Source organism: Pipistrellus kuhlii, unplaced genomic scaffold (genome assembly GCF_014108245.1).
Source record: "Pipistrellus kuhlii isolate mPipKuh1 unplaced genomic scaffold, mPipKuh1.p scaffold_m20_p_8, whole genome shotgun sequence".
NCBI classification, from domain to species: Eukaryota; Metazoa; Chordata; class Mammalia; order Chiroptera; family Vespertilionidae; genus Pipistrellus; species Pipistrellus kuhlii.
Genome location: NW_023425584.1, coordinates 58,557,712 through 58,577,558, shown reverse-complemented (window position 1 = coordinate 58,577,558; position 19,847 = coordinate 58,557,712). Strand labels below are relative to the sequence as shown.

The 19,847-nt window shown below is 36.2% G+C and overlaps 1 protein-coding gene across 10 annotated transcripts in view; it reads left to right on the top strand.

Annotated features, from left to right (window-relative positions):
• The window catches only part of GRIA2 (glutamate ionotropic receptor AMPA type subunit 2), a 124,427-nt gene that overhangs the window by 96,535 nt on the left and 8,045 nt on the right, over positions 1–19,847 (top strand). For all 10 annotated transcript variants that reach the window (XR_006740660.1, XR_006740662.1, XR_006740661.1 and 7 more), the window contains exons 7-12: positions 2,935–3,102; positions 3,366–3,470; positions 4,083–4,193; positions 5,599–5,805; positions 6,311–6,681; positions 11,205–11,403. Coding sequence is in view for 7 of the 10 variants with exons in the window: in XM_036424198.2 (XP_036280091.1) it covers positions 2,935–3,102; positions 3,366–3,470; positions 4,083–4,193; positions 5,599–5,805; positions 6,311–6,681; positions 11,205–11,403 (1,161 nt within the window). In the remaining 3 variants the exon portion in view is untranslated. The remainder of the gene's footprint in view (positions 1–2,934; positions 3,103–3,365; positions 3,471–4,082; positions 4,194–5,598; positions 5,806–6,310; positions 6,682–11,204; positions 11,404–19,847) is intronic.

Below are 19,847 nucleotides of genomic sequence, written 5' to 3'. Positions count from 1 at the left end.
TTCCTTCCTTCCTTCCTTCCTTCCTTTCCTTCCTTTCCTTCCTTCCTTCATTCCTTTCCTTCCTTCCTTTCTTCCCTCCCACCCTCCCTCCTTCCTTCCATGTGCTCAGTGCTGCCCTGGACTCTCAGAATTCAGTGGTGACAGACAAATCAGACAAGTTTTCTGCTTCCTTAGAGTAAGGAAACATCTAGTATGAAAGAGAGATGAAGGAGACAAATGAATAATTCATGAACAGGATACTCAGATGGTTGCTATAAGAGAATTAACAAGATCATGTGAAGAATGACTGGGAGTGGATTAGACAAGAAGAGCATCACTAAGGAAGTAATGTTTGAGCATATGCATGCAATTTAACTTCATGGCTCTTTCATTGACTGAGCCTAACAGAGCAGTTTATTTGGTCATAGAGATGACCCAAAGAGAGTAAAAAGGCTTATATAGGATATTGAGGGTGTAGTGGCAGGGTTGGGGGTGGGGGGAGTGCTTAAGATCAGAGGGAGGGAGTGAGTGCACTGTTGGAGTAGCTGTCCTGATGTAGGAATGTTGTTACTTCATATGTCAACTCAAGGGAAGCAGATAATGTGGAGCTGGGTCATGTTAGGTTGACATATAAGGGGATTTTGTCTGATGGTTTATATTTATCATCATGTTGGGCAAGATAATCAGCAAGAATTCAGAGCAAAAAAAAGTATATAGAGGCATGGGTATTTGTAAAGATAAAAGAAGTTATAAAATACTGTAGTCATTTTTGAGAGTAGAAGAACTAAGTCATTAAAGAAAAGAGGATGATTTAGAAACATTAAGTGCTCATTTTTGAACTCATGGTTAAGAATTTTAGAATGTCACAAAGTCAGTATGATAATGTACTCCCCCCTGCCCCTTGGCTTCACTGTACTTATGTTACCTGCAGATTGAAAAAGATTCACTAACAGAAATTTCCTTGGCATTCCTTAAAGCTTTTATGTTAAAACTATAGGCCTGGTGCATGGATTCATGCACCAGTGGAGTCCCTCGGCTGCCCTGTGGGATTAGGCAGAAACCAGCTCTCCAACATCCCCTGAGGGGTCCAGAATTGCGAGAGGGCACAGGCCAGACCAAGCTAACCCACTTGGGGCCTGGAAGGGGCTCAGGAGTTTGGCCAACCAGGAGGGCTGAAGGAGGGCTCCAGGGCATGTACTGCCCATTTAGTTCAGTCCCCATTTGCCAGACCCCAGCAGCAAGCTAACCTACCAGTCAGATAATCTGCTTCCTAGTGATCAGTGCACATCATAGTGAGCAGTTGAGTGCCCTTAACATATCATTAGCATATTATGCTTTGATTGGTTGAATGGCTGACAAGTCAATTGGACACTTAGCATATTAAGCTTTATTATATAGGATGTGATTTATTATTACTGGTAGCAGCATTATACATTTGATGGATGGCAATATATAGACCTATAATAATAAAAGCATAATATGCTAATTAGACTGGATGGCCAGACAGCGGAATTACTGTCCAGATGACCTTCTGGACTAAGCCAGGGCTGTGAGGACTGAGGTAGTCTCTGCTGCTGTCAGGGCTGAGCCCCTTGCATGAATTTAATTTATCAGGCCTCTAGTGTTCACATAATAATATAGGCAATGTTTAATACACATGTAGTTTTGTTGTTTTGTTTTTTTCTTGCTTGGTTCTTAGCAGCTGCAATAACCTTGCTGTACCAATGGGATCTAAATATCATGGTTTGGAACCAATGTTACCATACATTGTTGAAGCATAAAGGGGGCATAGAAATTATGAAGTTTGGTGGTAGTTCATCTTGATTACCATAAACATTTAGGGGAAATTAGAAACAAATACTCCCAAGTCCATTGCAGGTCTACATGAGCATTAGTAAGGTTGTTTAGAGATGAAGAATCGTGAAACTGATCAGTATGTTTTCCTTATTCTCACATGAAATTCTCAGTAGACAGTGGAGAAACAGTTATTGATTTGAATTTTCTGTATCACCAGAGTAGACCATAAAGTGGTACTCTAATAAGAAAATGATTAGAAAAAGACAAAAACATTGGCATAATCATTATAAAAGGTGTCAGCTGAAATAACTGACATCTATACTTATAAAAGGGTAATATGCTAATTAGATTGGATAGATGAGACGTCTTCTGGACGTCCTTCCTGACAAAGCTGGGGGTGTGGTGGAGCCCCTCACCCAGTCCAGCCCTGCCTCCCAGCAGGGACCTGCACCCCAATTGGGGGCATGGCAAGCCTGCAACCCCCGGTGGCCACTTACCCTGGCCAGCCCCACCCATCAGCAGGGACCCCCCCCACTCTGATCTGGGACCCCCTTCAGATCAGGCCAGCCAGCTCCCATCCATGCACAAGGCCTCTATCTTATGTAATAAAAGGGTAATATGTAAATTGACCCTAAGGGCAGAATGACTGATGGAGCAGTCACTATGAGGTGCACTGACTTCTACCTCTTGGTCCTTTTCTCCAGCTGATAGGCTCTGATTGCCTGATGGCCACCTATGGCTGGGACATGGCATGCGAGCAGGCAGGAACAGCCAACCTCTCGGTTCCTTCCCCTGGCTGTCAGGCACTAATCATCCAATGGCAAACAGGGAACCAGGGGTGGGTGGTGACAGAGGGTGGGGCCAGCTGCAGGCAGCTGGGGAAGATGGCCTGATCACAGGCCAAGTCTAGGGATCATATCTGCATACGAATTCCATGCACCAGGCCTCTAGTATTAATAGAAAAAGTTGTACATCAAGATGCTTTCCACAGTCCCAATATTTTATACCACTTCTCTTAGATTCTTAAGTTTCTAGATGCACAGACAGTGTCTGAATTCTTGGACTTGATATAGTATTGTATGGTGGGCATCTACATTCTTGATGGTAATGAGTTTGAATTTTCTTCCATTCTCATGAAATGTGTGTGATATTTTCCAGTATACTTCTGCTCTGACCTATGATGCCGTTCAAGTGATGACTGAAGCTTTCCGCAACCTTCGGAAGCAGAGAATTGAAATCTCCCGAAGGGGGAATGCAGGAGACTGTCTGGCCAACCCAGCAGTCCCCTGGGGACAAGGTGTAGAAATAGAAAGGGCGCTCAAACAGGTCAGTCACTCATCACAATTGTTCATGTGATGTAACCATGGCTATCATTTTTTTCTCTGCTGAATCAGTCATCCTTCTTTTATTCCTTATGTTTAATATAGAGGGAGTATTCTTTCCTATCTACACAAAGGTAGGTGGGAGGTTGAAAAGAAACCTTATAAATGTAGTTTTCTGGACTTGATCCCAGTGATAGTAATGTGTACAGTGTGTATCTTTGGTTGAAGTAAATTTTTAACTGTGCTCCCTTCCCATTTCCTTATTAGGTTCAGGTTGAAGGTCTCTCAGGAAATATAAAGTTTGACCAGAATGGAAAGAGAATAAACTATACAATTAACATCATGGAGCTCAAAACAAATGGGCCCCGAAAGGTAAATCATTAGTTATTTAAAGGCAGTTCTCTCTGTGTGAGAAGGTGAGTTAGCTAACCCATCCCCTCATCTCCCAAACAGTCCTGAAGTTGTATCTTCACATATTGCTTAACAACTTCCAGAACCAGACATATTTTTAAATGTGTTTTTTTTTTTCCTATTTCAAATCTATTCACTTCTGGTAAGTAATACTGAAATGTAATCTTTAAATAGCTGAGAAGAAAAAAAACTTTCTGAAAGTTCACGATTCAGAAGACAAAACATAACCACTACTGTTCAATATATATTATTTTACTTTTATGGCCAAAATGCCATTTTTTGGACTTTACTTAATATTTCTGTATGATCACTCCCAAACAAATGATCCTTGGTGAATATGACAAGTGAACATAAAAAGACGAATTGCTTTTAAGAATAGTTTCTGTTTGTTTTATAATCCCTTTCTGTTCCTATTAGATTCACATATATCAAAGACACATTAGTGTTTAGAAGAAGCCTCATTGATATAGGATAACTTCAGATTCAGGCATCAATTAGAAGATAATTCAATGCTTTGCTAATAAAAAAAAAAAGTCATTTATCCATTTGCCTGCTTTCTGTAACCTTTTTCAGATTGGATACTGGAGTGAAGTGGACAAAATGGTTGTCACCCTTACTGAGCTACCTTCTGGAAATGATACCTCTGGGCTTGAGAATAAGACTGTGGTTGTCACTACAATTTTGGTAATTAGCTACATAATCCTATGTTATACCTTATTTTTCTTATCAAAAGTATGTGCCAGATAGAATTGCTTATTATGTTTTAGGGCAATAACTATCATAGTGCTGCTTTTTCAATGTTTTAATCACTGATTGGATATTTACTCTTGTAAAAGGACTACACAAGCACTAACTAAAGCATTAAACTACCTCTTAGGTTTACAAGTAATTCATAACTTGGAGCATAGCTCAGATTTTACAACTGGGTAAAATCTTAAGGAGCGTGACTTGTATTTGCTCAGGTGCTTTAACTTTTCCATTTCCATACAATTGTGGGTATATCTTATCTTTACATTTCTTACAAGTTTTAATAATGTTGCCAACTTGGTAAAATGGTTCTCCCTTCTTCTTAAACTCCAAGTCTCAACATGGTAGTTGGATATAGGATTTTGTGGGAATCATTAGCCTAACAATACTGAGGAAGACATATAAAAAGGCTAACAAGGATTTGGATAAAAACATTGGCTGGCATTAGAAATATCTTAATAAGTCTAAGCTACACATTTGCATATTTTTGCCTTAATCATGCCATTGAGAGGAACCACCTCACTGAGACCCCATGTATCCTTGGTGCCACTTTTCAGTAGAAAATTGTGGGCTATGCTGAATCATTTTTTCATGCTTCCTATTTTCTATGTTTGCAGGGAGAAGCTACTAGCTATCCTTGTAGCATCATTCTAGGATATCATATCTCATAGATGAAGCAAGACCTAAAATGTGAGAGGGTAGAATTAGAACTTCACCATGGTGATGATCTTTTCAGTCTGTATGTCACTGGCCATGCTTGAACCCTTTGCTTGAAGTATTATAATAGTATAATAGGGTTTGGGGTGAATAGTGGTTCTAGGGGTCGTCATATCCTTCACAAAGAATAAGAGTGTAGTGGATCCAGAGTTGAATGAAATAGCCCTTGAGCAGAATTATTGCTTTCTAAACCCTAGGAATACAGACAAGACAAGGGGCATGCCAACAGTTTGTGCTTTTGAGTCTCTTGTTTACTTTTGTATGGCTAGATACAAGACATGCTATTGAAATGTAATTATAGATATTTGAGGACTTTTTTCAGAAGGATTATGTTTAATCTTTTCTTCTATACTAGATGCCCAATGGATGAAATTCATGAAAGGAGCATGGCTCTCACAGCCTTGGCTGCCTCTCGGTCCTGCTACCCCCAACCTCCTCCAACCCCTGCCCATTGGTCGTTCTGGAAGATCATTTCGCTGTCCAGTCTAATTAGCATACTAGCTCTTTATTATATAGGATTCCACAATGTCTCTGGCTAAGGGTTAATTATTAAACCAGAAAATGTGTTTCAGAGAGTAAATAACAAAGCCATTTTAATCAACTAAAGCACTGTCTCTCCATATAGGAATCTCCTTATGTTATGATGAAGAAAAATCATGAAATGCTTGATGGCAATGAACGTTATGAGGGCTACTGTGTTGACTTAGCTGCAGAAATAGCCAAACATTGTGGGTTCAAGTACAAGCTGACAATTGTTGGGGATGGCAAGTATGGGGCCAGGGATGCAGACACGAAAATTTGGAATGGGATGGTTGGAGAACTTGTCTATGGGGTAAGTATAGCTCTTCTCATAAAAAGTGATTCAATTTGAACTGTTGTTGACGGAATGCCTTCCTCACTTCAAAATACCTTTGTCTGAGGTTATTGGTTTTCCCACTTTACTCTTAAGAATGCTATCTTATTTCCTTGTGAACATTTGAAGATTAAAAATGAAGTTAGAAGAAAACATGCAGGTTAAGTGAGACAGGCATTTCATCTGTCTTGAAGCCTCTGGGCCATATGCTGTGCAAAGGTGGCAAAGGCCCAGATGCAGTGTAAAGATGGAATTAGCATAATCAACCCAGATGGGTGTACTATGTATTTATCAAAAGGAGGGATTATCTGTGGAACCAATTGCTTTTTTTGTTGTTGTTTATTCGTTACTGGGAATCTACCAGGGAAATACAATAATTATGACCATGTCCTTGATTTCCTTCCCTTTTGATCCAATAATATAACCATGATTCCTTTCTGACCATGACTCTGGGTACTATTACTTTCCTTTGTTTTCCTTACAGAAAGCTGATATTGCAATTGCGCCATTAACTATCACCCTTGTGAGAGAAGAGGTGATTGACTTCTCAAAGCCCTTTATGAGCCTCGGGATCTCTATCATGATCAAGAAGCCTCAGAAGTCCAAACCAGGAGTGTTTTCATTTCTTGATCCTTTAGCCTATGAAATCTGGATGTGCATTGTTTTTGCCTACATTGGGGTCAGTGTAGTTTTATTCCTGGTCAGCAGATTTAGCCCCTACGAGTGGCACACTGAGGAGTTTGAAGATGGAAGAGAAACACAAAGTAGTGAATCAACTAATGAATTTGGGATTTTTAATAGTCTCTGGTTTTCCTTGGGTGCCTTTATGCAGCAAGGATGCGATATTTCGCCAAGGTTGGTTACTCACCTGCTTCAACTTTGTGCATTTTAGGTCTCATGCAGGCATTCATGGTGTTTATAAATTCACTCACAAAATTAACAGCTGCCGACTACCTGTCCAAGCAGTTTAAGACTCAAGGACAGATATTTAACATCGGCATAAGCCTGTGAAATATTTGAGCAACGTTCTTTGAATGTTGACCTTATATTTCCCTGGTGAAAGTATACACATCATGGAGAGGCTGTAAAATGCATAAGGTTCCTACATTCCATGCCTTCTTGGAGGGGTACCGTGTTTTTGCTGCATATTCTCATTTTACAGTCATCTGTGTGTTGATCCACAGACCTGTATATGGGAAAATGGGCAATATTACATGTAAACTATAAAAGCAAGAGCTTCTTTACAAAACTTCATTGGCACACATCCCATCTATTTTATTTTCCCATCATAAGCTCATTGAAAGAGTGTGGAAAGATTATAAAATTTTCTTCTTTTAAGGTTAGGTTGCTGAATTTAAAAACATTTTACAAATATTTAGGAACACATGATTGAATAATAATCAAATGGCAATATATACATCGTGGGAGAAATTTGTGTATATACTTCTCATTATGATATGCTAATTCCTACTTTAGAATGCCTAAATATGATGGGTATATAACAAAACATATATCGCTTTTGTTCATGTTATATACATGGAATAAAAATGACAGACATATTTTGCTCTTCTGAAGAACAAATCATACCATTTCTAGTGTACTTGCTTTCATATTTAAAGCCTAAATGATTAGCTTTGACATATTTTAAATTGGGTTTGATTACCTTCCTCTTATTCTATGGGATATTTTAATAACTAGGTAGCAGGGTGACTCTTCTAAAACTAATTATATTAATTTTTTTGGCACTTTGGGGAAAATAAGTAATTAACTTAAAAAATATATGAGAAGCTAAAAAATCTGTATGTTTTGCAATTTTTATTTTATACTTCACCTAGTGAGATAAAGAAAATATAATGTACCCAAAAATAATCAATTGCTTACTTTTCTAATAGTAGGTAAATTTTTATGAAATATATTGATATAAACAATCTTAATTCAATCATATTTCTTATGGCTATTCTGTAGAACTACATTAAATTAGTAACGTGCCAATGTATTTTTATGGCATACACACACACACATATGCCATTTCTGATGATATCTGATAAGATATGTAGAATTCATAGTTTTAACTATATTTAGTTTTAATTATTATCAGATGTAAGATGAAGACATCAAGAGAAAAATGATGCATTTTTTGTAAAAAGGCTACTGAAGCATATTACCCTACTCCTGAGACATAAGGCAATGATCTTAGAGTGACATAAACTATGCTCTGCCTTATGTGTTAGTATGGAGAAGTGTAGCAAGGTTATTATGGAATAGGATATGCTGACCTAGCTCCCCATAGATGGACCCTGCTCCATGTCCATCATGGCTTTGAAGGAAGCTATTTTGGTGTCCAGTCCTCATCAACGAGCATAAAACATATTTACACCTGGGGTCTGGAGCACAGGGTACATCTAACAATCCATGTTATGCCAGGGCCCACCATGACATATAGACAGCTTCTAATTTTCAACAAGCCTGCTTTCTAGAACATGATTTTTGTTGTGCACTTCTGATTTTATTGCAAATTCACATGTTATAATTTTTATTTTCTGGTAAGATATATTTTATATAGTGTTTTTTTCCTTGTTTTTAATTGATTTCTTTTTGCTATAAAAATACATGGACAAATTCACTTATTAAAGATTTTAAGCATATCTATTTAATCTTATGTTCAATGTGCACTAAAAAATTGGATGTATTACATAATATTGGCAAATTTAGTGACTTTAAATGAACCAAATTATCTTTATTTAAAATGCAGTGATCATTACTTACTCCAGTTTAGAAAATAGAGCAGCCTAACATCTAAAATTGTCATCATAATAATACATGAAATGCACAGATCACTTTAGAGATGCTCTTTAAATATCTTAAAAGATATTTATCATTTCCTTCCAAGAAACATCTGCTATGGAACTATATTATTAATATTAATGAAACATTTAAATTTTAATCTGGAGTGATTTATTGAATTGAATTGGTCACTTTCCTGAAATCAAGTTTGGAATATGTTAATTATAATTTTCTGAAGACTAGAACTACAGAAATCATGAGAGCAAAATGCTCAGGAGTTGGCTTTTTATTTTCCTGTTTCTCTTCCCCTATCCCATCTCTAGGATTTAAATGAATTAAACATATTGCCATTTAAAAATATTTAATAGAGAATAAAAAAAATGTTAGAATATATGCATTTATTGGTTCCTTTAGTGCAGGTGTTAAGAGGTTCAATTTTGTAATTAATTAGGAAAACTCTTTGTTACCATAACACATAAAATTGAATTTGCCCTCTGCATAAAATTTTTCAGGAACTCTCAAAAATATCAATTGATCCTTTGAAAACACTAACCAGTAAACAATAAAATGTTCAAGAATTTCTATTTGAATGATGTATAAGTCTAGTAAGTTTTTTATTTGGTACACTTTGTATAAATTAGCATATTTCATCCTATTAACAAGGCTTAATCACTGAATTAGAGAATAACTTATGTCTTTATCTTATGTTTATTTTACAACTGGAAGAGAATAATTTATAAAAATGATTCTCAAATATATTGCAAATTAACATGCAATGTATAATGTTAAAAACAATTACCATGTAATTGGTTTCGTTTTAAGGGGTTTGAGCAGTAAGGTACAGAATCTGCCCTCTTAAATTCAGGCTACATGCCATATAATTATATCTTCCATTGTTGTGGATAAATAGTGAACATTTTGAGAGTACTTATGTCTACATAAGAGGTTTCCCAAATTTAAAGTATATTTAATATCCTTTCAGAATATAAGTGAGGAGTGTTTAACTTTTCATCCTGTCATATTTATTTATTTTAATCCTCACCCAAGGATATTTTTTCCATTGATTTTTAGAGAGAATGAAGGAGAGAGGGAAAGACAAGAGAGAAATAACGATGTGAGAAACACATTGATTGTTTTGCTTCCTGCAGTAGCCTGACCAGGGCCCAAGACAGGGAGATGCCTGCAACTCAGGTACATGCCCTTGACCAGAATCAAACCCAGGACCCTTTGGTCCTCAAGGCCATGCTCTATCCTCTAAGCCAAACTGGTTATGGCTATTTAATTATTTGCATCTCTTTGAGACTGTTATAAAGGCTCTTAATTTCATTCTTTTTTGTTTTTCACTGCTTTCTCCCTCTCTCCTTTTTTATTTGAGCAACAACTGCTTTTTATCTTAAAAAAATATTAGTTTTAAATTAGCTCTCCCTCTTTTCTTTGACTGCTTGAGTTTATTCTACAAATATCCACTAATTAGATATAGTATCTGTGATTCATCAGGAAGTATATTTCTTACTGTTAATTGAAGAAAGTTTGATTTAGGTCATAAGTTGCCAAATTTTTGTGATTTACATTTTTTAGAAGTGTTTCCTCTTCTCTGTAGCAAATCAAAATTTGAGACACAGCAGTTAGCAAAAAAGCTACCTTTGTTAGTATTATTTAAATGCCTTTATTATGTAGAATCCCACCAAATCTTTTAAAATAGCATAGTACACACACACACACACATTGTTTAAAGTAAATTATTGGGAAACTATTAAGCTTTTTAAAAATATTTCATGTAAGATTTCATGGCCATTAAGATTTTATATCTTGGCAAAAATTTGTGTCTAATTTGTTGTCCTTGAGCTTTCTTTTCTTGAGCAGGAGCCACAGAGGAACAGGGTGATAACCGTCCATGCCATGAAACATCTGATTTTTATTCATTTAAAATTATATTTTGTTTCATACCTTTGTTTTGTAGTTAACATTTTTTTTTCATTTACAATCTATACTGCATCTAAAACCCACATTTTGGCACAAACAAAAAACTAATGAAATTTTGGATCTTTATTTGTTGGAGGGTATTGGAGCTTCATTGGCTGAATCAAAGGGAGGGTTTTTCCAGTGTTTAATGCTATGTCTATGTTGTATACTCTTATTTTTAACATTTGGTTGGTTGTCAATATTGTTCTGAATATTGTTGTGTGATCTTAGATTCTCTTATTAATGTTTGCTTATGCCATGAGTGGATAAAGTAGAAAGACATGTTTGCTTATGCTATGAGTGGATAAAGTAGAAAGAGCAATGAATGGATTATTTGCACATTTCTTGAATTTGCTTTGTTAGGAGATTTCATACCACAGACAATCTGGGCATGATAACTATGAAAGAATCTCAGGAATCTGAAAGTTTTTGCTTCTGGGTACTTCACCAAATCTGGTTAATCTGTATTCCTTACCCAGAATGTTTAATAATTTCCAGTTTCATTAAGGTGCAGATATATTGAAAAGTATCAATTATTTCCCTGTAAGTTAATATGTGCATAATACTGCTAACTTGTTTTTTTATTAGGTCATTCATTTCACTTTATAAATCCATTTCATACTTGTTATTAGATCCCTCTCTGGGCGCATTGTTGGAGGTGTGTGGTGGTTCTTTACCCTGATCATAATCTCCTCCTACACGGCTAACTTAGCTGCCTTCCTGACTGTAGAGAGGATGGTGTCTCCCATCGAAAGTGCTGAAGATCTTTCTAAGCAAACAGAAATTGCTTATGGAACATTAGACTCTGGCTCCACTAAAGAGTTTTTCAGGGTAAGAGATACTGCTTTTATTCTTAAAACTTAATCTATTTCAACTTTGTCCCTCTTTGCCTCCTCTCAAAGTCTATATAAAGGTACTATGTGAAAGTAAATTCCACCTCTGTCTCTAACTCCATTTTCATTCCTTTTGTTATTGAGTTTATTGGGTGACATCTATATAATAAAAGCCTAAGTGACCATATGGCAGAATGACCAGCACAACCCTTCTCTATGATGTGCACTGACCATGAAGGGGCAGATGCTCAATGCAGGAGCTGCCCCCTGGTGGTCAGTGCACTCCCAGAGTGGGAGTGCTGCCCAGCCAGAAGCCGGGCTCATGGCTGGTGAGTGCTGCAGCAATGCTGGGAACCTCTCCCACCTCTATGGCAGCAGTAAGGAGCAGTGAGCAGCTGGGCAGTAAGGAGCAAGGGGAGTGGGCCTAAGCTGGCAGGCAGAAATTCCCAGAGGGGACCAGGACTGTGAGAGGGTACAGGCCAGGCTAAGGGACCCCCAACCCGCACCCCAGTGCACTACTTTCATGCCCCGGGCCTCTAGTTGGTTAAAATGCTAATAAGTTTTAGGTGTACACTTCTACAAAGCATCATCTGTATATTGTATTGTGTGTTTACCACCCCAGGTCCAGTCTCCTTCCATTCTGTTCACATTCTTGTCTTTGCCCCTACTCCCCTCCTTTCCCTATTCCTATCCTTAGCTCTGCCTCTGTCTATTTTCTGATTCCTCACTTATTTGGATAGAAATACAATATTGCAATGAAATATTAGTTTTATAAAGTTTGATTGCAATTTTGGAATAAAATTGGAGCAAAAGTACAGTTAAGTATAAATTAACATTTATTTTTAAAACAATGGTTTTTTGTTTGATTTTAAGTATGAATGGTCATTTATCATACAGTTTACAACTAAAAATTCACTTTTAAATCAGTTATGCTATTTTTATGTCAGAAAACAGATTGTGTATATATGTGAAAATTCTGAATTTTCCGTCAAATGCTCCAAGAAAAGGCTAGCAAAAGCCTCCAGCTTTTTAAAATATATTTTATTGATTTTTTACAGAGAGGAAGAGAGAGGGATAGAGAGTTAGAAACATCGATGAGAGAGAAACATCGACCAGCTGCCTCTTGCACACCCCCTACTGGGGATGTGCCCACAACCAAGGTACATGCCCTTGACCGGAATCGAACCTGGGACCTTTCAGTCCGCAGGCCGACGCTCTATCCATTGAGCCAAACTGGTTTCGGCAGCCTCCAGCTTTTTTAAAATGCACAGTATAATTATAATGTATTTTACCTTTGAAAAAATTGGTGGCCTTATGATATGTTTATAAGACAAACCCAATAACCTGATGTTGGCGTAATTTTATTTTATCATACTATCAGAGGCCTGGTGCACAAAATTTGTGAATGGGGTAATGTTCCTCAGCCTAGACTGAGCTCTCTCCAATCTGGGACTGCTGGCTCCTAATCACTCACCTGCCTGGCTGCCTGATTGCCCCCTAACCACTCCCTGCCTGCCTGATTAACACCTAACACAGAAGAAAAAAAACTTTCACCATTTTTACCATCAGCTAATATTTAAAGTTCTAACAGTTATCTTATGTTCCTGATATGGCTTATTTTGGCTTGATCTATAGCTTTCTCCTTCTTAGATACTGTTTATGACTAGGATTTTATTATTTTATTTCCAGTTTTGTACTATCACAGAGTTTATCAAGCCAATTTCTGTATTTACCACAGTAAAAGCTTTGGATTTAGCCTTTGGAGAAATTGATTTGAGAAGTTGGGTAATTGGCTAATAAAAGATATATAAATAGCAAAGTAATGAAAAAACAATTTTGGCAATTTAGAGATTAAAACAGAATTCTAAACTTTTAGTGTTTTTTTTTCTTGATGTTAACTAATGTCTCCTAATATCTTCTATCAAATTATAAGATGGGTATTTCATCTTGTTTATAGAGATCTATCTTTTTTATCTGCGTGTGACATCAATTACTCAATTTAAGCCTAAAGTATTTTCAGTTAAATAATAGTATAACAAACTGCTATATTAATATTAATTTAGTAGTAGATTTAGTGTGCATTAGTTTTAGAATTCCAATTTAAGTTTTAAAATTTTAACCTTAAAAACTACACATTCCCATCAGTGGTAATCAGTAAAAAAAAAAAGAATGATATTCTTTGTTCTGCTGGAGAGAGTGTAAGTAAAAGGCAATCTTGTAACCATCAAGAGGTGTGAGGAAAAAGAGGCTGAATCTTTATCTCTCAGGGTTTTCTGCTATGGAACTCATATACATCCTTGTACAGAGTGAATGATAAAGCCTGACTCACTTTGGAGCTGCTGATTGTCCCTAATTATAGAGTGCCACTGTAGCATACCTATAATTAAGAAAGAATTAGGCTTTCAATTATAAATCACTATTTTTAGACTTTCCCATTTTGATAATCCCTTCTCTCAATAAAAGAGGACAGATCTTAGATGAGTCTGAGTAGAAAATAATTTCAGAGGACATATATGCTTTGTGTTTCTACAGAAACATAGATTTGAAGGATAGGAAATTACTTTTATTTATAAGCCTATCATTGGCCTGTCAATCTATAGAGCCCAATTATTATCCTACAGAAGATAAATGCCTTTCCTAAATCCCCCACAATGCAGTTTCTTACTTCCTCTAGTTCTCTTCTCTGGGAGGGTGAGGGACAGTGTATAACCTCTAAATAAGTGATCGACATTATTTATGATGACTTTGGAAGGAAGTAATTCTAAATTCTTGTCAGAAATAAAGGTATCCCCCTTCTTATTAAATGAAGTTAATTATTCCACTTTCAGAATATAATTGTGGTCTGATAATAATCCATGAAACTATAATGTTGTTACCCAGCATCAGAGATTTTTTTCACAGAGTTTATGAATAGTATAAATGACAAATTGCATTAATGCAGATGTTCTGAAATGAATAGTTTCAAATTTTCCATATATATATATACATACATATATATATACACACATATATACATATATATGATTTATGATTATACATATGACATATAATCAAAATTACCAAAGAATTATAATTTAGATTATATTTTTATTTTATTATTTTTTTAGATTATATTTTTAAAGGTAGCAACCTTTTTTCAACTCCCTCTGTGGCATTAGATATACCTATTTATATTTACATATTAAAGCACTGACATAATTACAAGTAAAAATGAGGCATTATATAACAGCTTCCCTATAGAACTCTTTTCAATGGTATTTCATTAAAATTATATTTTGTTCCATTTACTACCTGTGTTCAGTAATAAGACAGTATGCTTTCTTTACTGATAGTCTATTGAATAGATTTTTATTCATTTATGATAGTTCTCCATACTTATTTCATTATTTCTGGTCTAGCTAATGATTCTCTGTCATAGCTTCTTACTTCTAGATTCCTAAACATGTACACACATTTTATATCTTCCAAATATTTTGGAAATAGTGTACAGTCTCATATATGTGTATACACATATGTATGTAATTATGTTAGTAATATCAGAATAAACTCTTCATGGACCTTTCTCTCAAGCTTAACCACCTAAATGACTTCTAAAACACTAGGTATTAAATAAATGCAAAATGTGAATATGTTAGAATAAACAACACATTACAGAAGTGTTGTGATTCACTCATGCATGGTTAGTCATATCTATTACAGCTTTTTCTTCCTTAGTTTTTGGGAGCTTGATTATTGCATAACAATCTGCATCGCCCAAGGCTTCTCTAGATGATCCAAGACACATTGAAATCACTTCCTGGCTCGTTGGCAGTTTTCCTTCCTCTGACATTTTAATTTTTCTCACCTTCCACAAAACATCTGAGGACAGGACTGAATTCTTAAAGACTTGAAAGATACATTCTGCCTACGTTGCCTGGGGAAACCTGTGTTCTGTCAGTTCTGCTAAATGTAGCTGGTTTACCAGTGCAGTGCGGGAAAGGGCAACAGTTTAGAAGACTTTGACAATGTCTCCTTTCAAAATCAGTGTTCAGTTTATGGAACTCACTGTGCATTCAGTAGTTCCCCAATTAGGGCCCACTCAGGGTCCGGTTTCTGGAGGAGGCCGCACACTAAAATGAAGAGAGAGACTAGAAAAGAGTTAATTTGGAACAAATGGGGGACCAGGCAGGAGTCAACCTCTAGTGGGAAGACTACCGCTAGGCTCTGGCCTTGCTATCCCTTTTATTGAGGCTATGGATTACAGCCATTACCCTCAGTTAGGTAATAAGTGGATTATTATATCAGTAAGGATTTACATGATTACAAGATGGGGAAGTTGCCTAAGTTACCATTGGAATATAAATAAATGTATGAGAGACCATATTGAACCTGTTTCCTGTGATTAGTGTGAGATGGGAGGAACAAGAAAGGGTACGTGTACCTTCTAAATCATGATCATGGTGCAAAGAGTCTGTGACCCAAATTAACATATTTACCTCCCTGAGGTAAATATGTTAATTTGGTCTTTCTCTTCTTCCCATGGCCATGCTGAGCAAATGTCAGCGTGCTTTCCACACAGTCACTTCATTTAGAGACCACCCTTGCAAAACAGAGGAGGTGTGAGCTCACATTATCCCAGAATGCATCTTTTGACTCTAATCCGATTACAGGCAGCTTTCTAGTATTGTCCTTATTAAAGAAAAAATGTCCCTTTTCATCAGATCATGAGGACAATCATTCTAGCAGAAAAGGTCAAACAATGGAGAAATAGTTTGGGATTAGTCTCTATTCCCCACACTCTACTTAAACTCCGGTTCAGATTCCTCTGAGAAGATGAATTCCAGTATAAACCTCTACCGCTTCTTCAGATGAGACTTAGTGTTCAATTTACTCTATTTTTGTGTTTATGTAAGAGAATCATTTCTGCGTGCTCGCTCTATTGGATGTTTCACACTAGTTACCATGGTAATGAACACAGTCCCAGAGCTCTGCAGAGAACAGCAATAAAATTGTGCAATCATTTAAATATACTGGAATTAAAATCTGAACTATAAATATTATTGTTAAAGTTTGAGAATTCATTAGGTGATATCTGAAGGTAAACTTGATTCTAAAGTAATTGACAGTTCACATTTCCATCCCATATGCTCCAGATCATGTCCAGTGACCATCAAAAACAAGTTGCTAGTAAAGGTGGCTGCTTATTTTCATATAGAGATGAGGTTGTAGGAATAGCACGGCAATTGGCAATGCCAAATAATGTGGCAGGGTCCCAAAAAATATGTTTAAGATTTTTAAAAAAAAGAAAGAAAAGAAAAGAACCAGGGGGAGATGTTAGCAAGACGTTGAAATAGAAAGACCCAGACTCTCCTTCCCAACAAAGAGACACTGACTCAAAGACAATCCCTGACCAGGTCTTGCTTTTTAAATTTATCTTCATTGTTGAAAGTGTAACAGATGTCCCCTTTATTTTCCCTCTCCATCCCACACCTGTGCCCCTCCCAGGCCTTCACTGTGGGCTATGCATATAAGTTCTTTGGTTAATCTCTCCCCACCCACCCCCACCTTCCCTCTGAAATTCATCAGTCTGTTCCATGCTTCTATGACTCTGGCCAGTTTTCTTCATGAGAAATCCAGCTAAGAGGCACCTACAGACATGGGCAGAGAATTCATGACACTCACCACAATTCTGTCCCCAGTGTGTGCAGAGCAATTGGGAGAAATCACCCAGCTCTTGGCGTCTCCCTAGGGAGAAAGGGTACAAAACGTATAGAAATGCCAACTACACATTAAGCTTTAAAAACATCTCAAGCTTAACCTGTAATTGGCATTTCCATGTTTTTGTACCCTCTCTTCCTAGGGAGAAGCCTATATACATGCATAACCTATGGACACAGACAATAAGGTGTTGAAGGCCTGGGACCAGGGAGGTGGGGCAGGCTGAAGGGGGTTAATGGGGGGAAAGGGGAATATGTAGTACTTTCAACAATAAAGAATTATTTTAAAAAAATAAAAACATCTTTCATACCCTAAATAATTTGTATACTAGAATATAAATACAGTACTATGGTTTATTGATATATAGGGTATCCCCAAAAAATGTATACACACTAACAGCTGATAGCTGTAGATTCTATTACATTTTGAAAATGAACTGTATTTTAATAAGCACTGACTTTATAGTATGTATACATTTTGGGGTACACCCTGTACATAATTTTCCTTAGTGTAGTAAAGCTACTAGAATGGGGACAAGATGGACCTTCTATTCCCTTATACATAACCTAAGTCAAATACTTTCCAAGTATTTTGGAGATAAATAATGTTTAATTTAAAAATCCTCATTAACTAAAGTGTGGTTTTTTTTGTTTGTTTGTTTTGTTTTATTTTCATTGGAGGAATCCCATGAAAGCAAAATCACTTTCAGCATTGGACAAAGGCATGGAAGTCCATTAGGCTCTTATAGTAACCAACAGAATTATATTCTTACCTTCAAGGTTTTATTCACCAGGGTCAGAGGAATAGTTCTCCCTATTTTCATAATGTTAATCTCTCCATGTGGGCCTTGGACATCTCTTTCTAATTACCTGAGATGTTGCTCTGAAACTCACACTTTAATCATGTCTCTAGTCTTTTCATCTCCACGGCCTCTAGCCTTCATTTTGGTTTCAATTTTGCCTCAAGTTTGAAACATCCTCATGACAGCACTCTCCTTTATCTTCTCTTTCTCTTGTTCCTTTCCCTTAGTGGACAAGTTTATAAATTTGTTTACTAGAGCCTTTTTTTTTTCATTCTGGCTACTTTTGCCTTTTGTCTCTGTGAAAAAATGCCTTTCTAAAAGGGTCCCTTAATGCCCTCGTGGCCGAATTGAAATCTGTGTTTTCATGCTTGGTAAGATCTGTATTGTGCAAAAATATTTTGATACTTTTCCCTCTTACTTCATGAAACTTTAATGCTTTTTTTATATTTTCTCTTTTTCCTCCTATCTGTTCTTTTCTTCACTGACATTATAACTACTCTCTAGACTGCAGAGTAGGGCTACATGCTTTTCTCCTACTACAACTCATTTTGTAATAGATTTACAAAAATAAGTTTATGATGTTTTTACATTTGAATACCATTCACATTTAATATACATAGCTGTGCAAACTGCTGAAGTGAAGCTTTAAACGTCAATATCATTTTAGCACCATTTAAAGAGAGGTTGACAATTTGGGATGCTGGAAAGTTCTAATGAACAGCACATATTGATTCTCTTGATTCAATCTGAGTATATTTTGTCTGTGTTGGAAATTTACACCAAAATTTTAAAAAAATGTATAACAGATACACTCTACTAGGAGGGGATAATTAAGAGTCAAAATTCCAGTGTATATTAGTGATTAATTTTTAAAATTCTGATTTCCAAGAAGTGACTATAGTTCAGAAACTTATAAGAATGTTTGTAGGGACTATAGATTGGAAAGCCCCAAAGAAAAATGTGATTGATGTGAAATTCTTTTTGGTTTGCTAACTCCTGTGGTTGGCAGGGACCATTTGAGTGTCTGCTGACATCTCATCATGAAACAATGGGCCAGGCTAGAGTTCCACAGGGAGGATAATAAATCAGCCAGAAGGATGAAATCCTAAAGGAAGGACAATCAGCTTTTGTCTTAAATACAAATTTTATAAAATGTCAACCAAATGGACTAGAAAATAGAGGTTATTAATTCACACTATGATACTCTAATCTTTATGTTTAGGAGTCTTTTTGGTCAAATTCTTTGTCATAGAGTTGTATTCATCTGAATGGTTATACTACCTCAGACATTATAATATTTGTAGAAAAAAGGGGAGTTTTTCATGAAAAGTAGCTTTCCTCATGTTTAAATGAAATTAGAGATTAGCAGAAGGAGAGCACAGTTCTAAATATAAATTTTATGAAGACACTAATGATATAGAATCATGTTTGGCATTTGGAAATCTCTATATTGTTTGGACCTCATTTGTGTTTGGGAATTGTTTAGAATTCCCATTCTTAAAAAAAAAAAAAAAAAAAAAGCCTTGCTGACATTATGAGAAGGTATTTTGACATTTATTAAAAGCCAGGGGGTAAATATATATATTTTTACAATGAACCATATAAAAATTAATTACCTAAGTATTGAAAAATATCTGGAAGTACCAATGTTTCATACTAATCCATGATTGTGTGAGTTTCATAAGAACAATAACTTATTCCTTTATAATTTATGCCCCCCCCCCCCCGCCCGCCCCAAGAATGAAAAGGCTCATTTAGCTGGTAGAAAAATTAATGCCTCCATTACTGTATATGAGGAAAAACTAAAATTAAATTAATATGACTATTGCCTTCTTTCACAGAAAAGGAATCCATCTTTTTTTTAGATATAATTATATCAGATGTAGTTAGTGTATTTGGAACCGTTCCCCAACAATGCTTAACAACAGGATTTTAAAATTCTA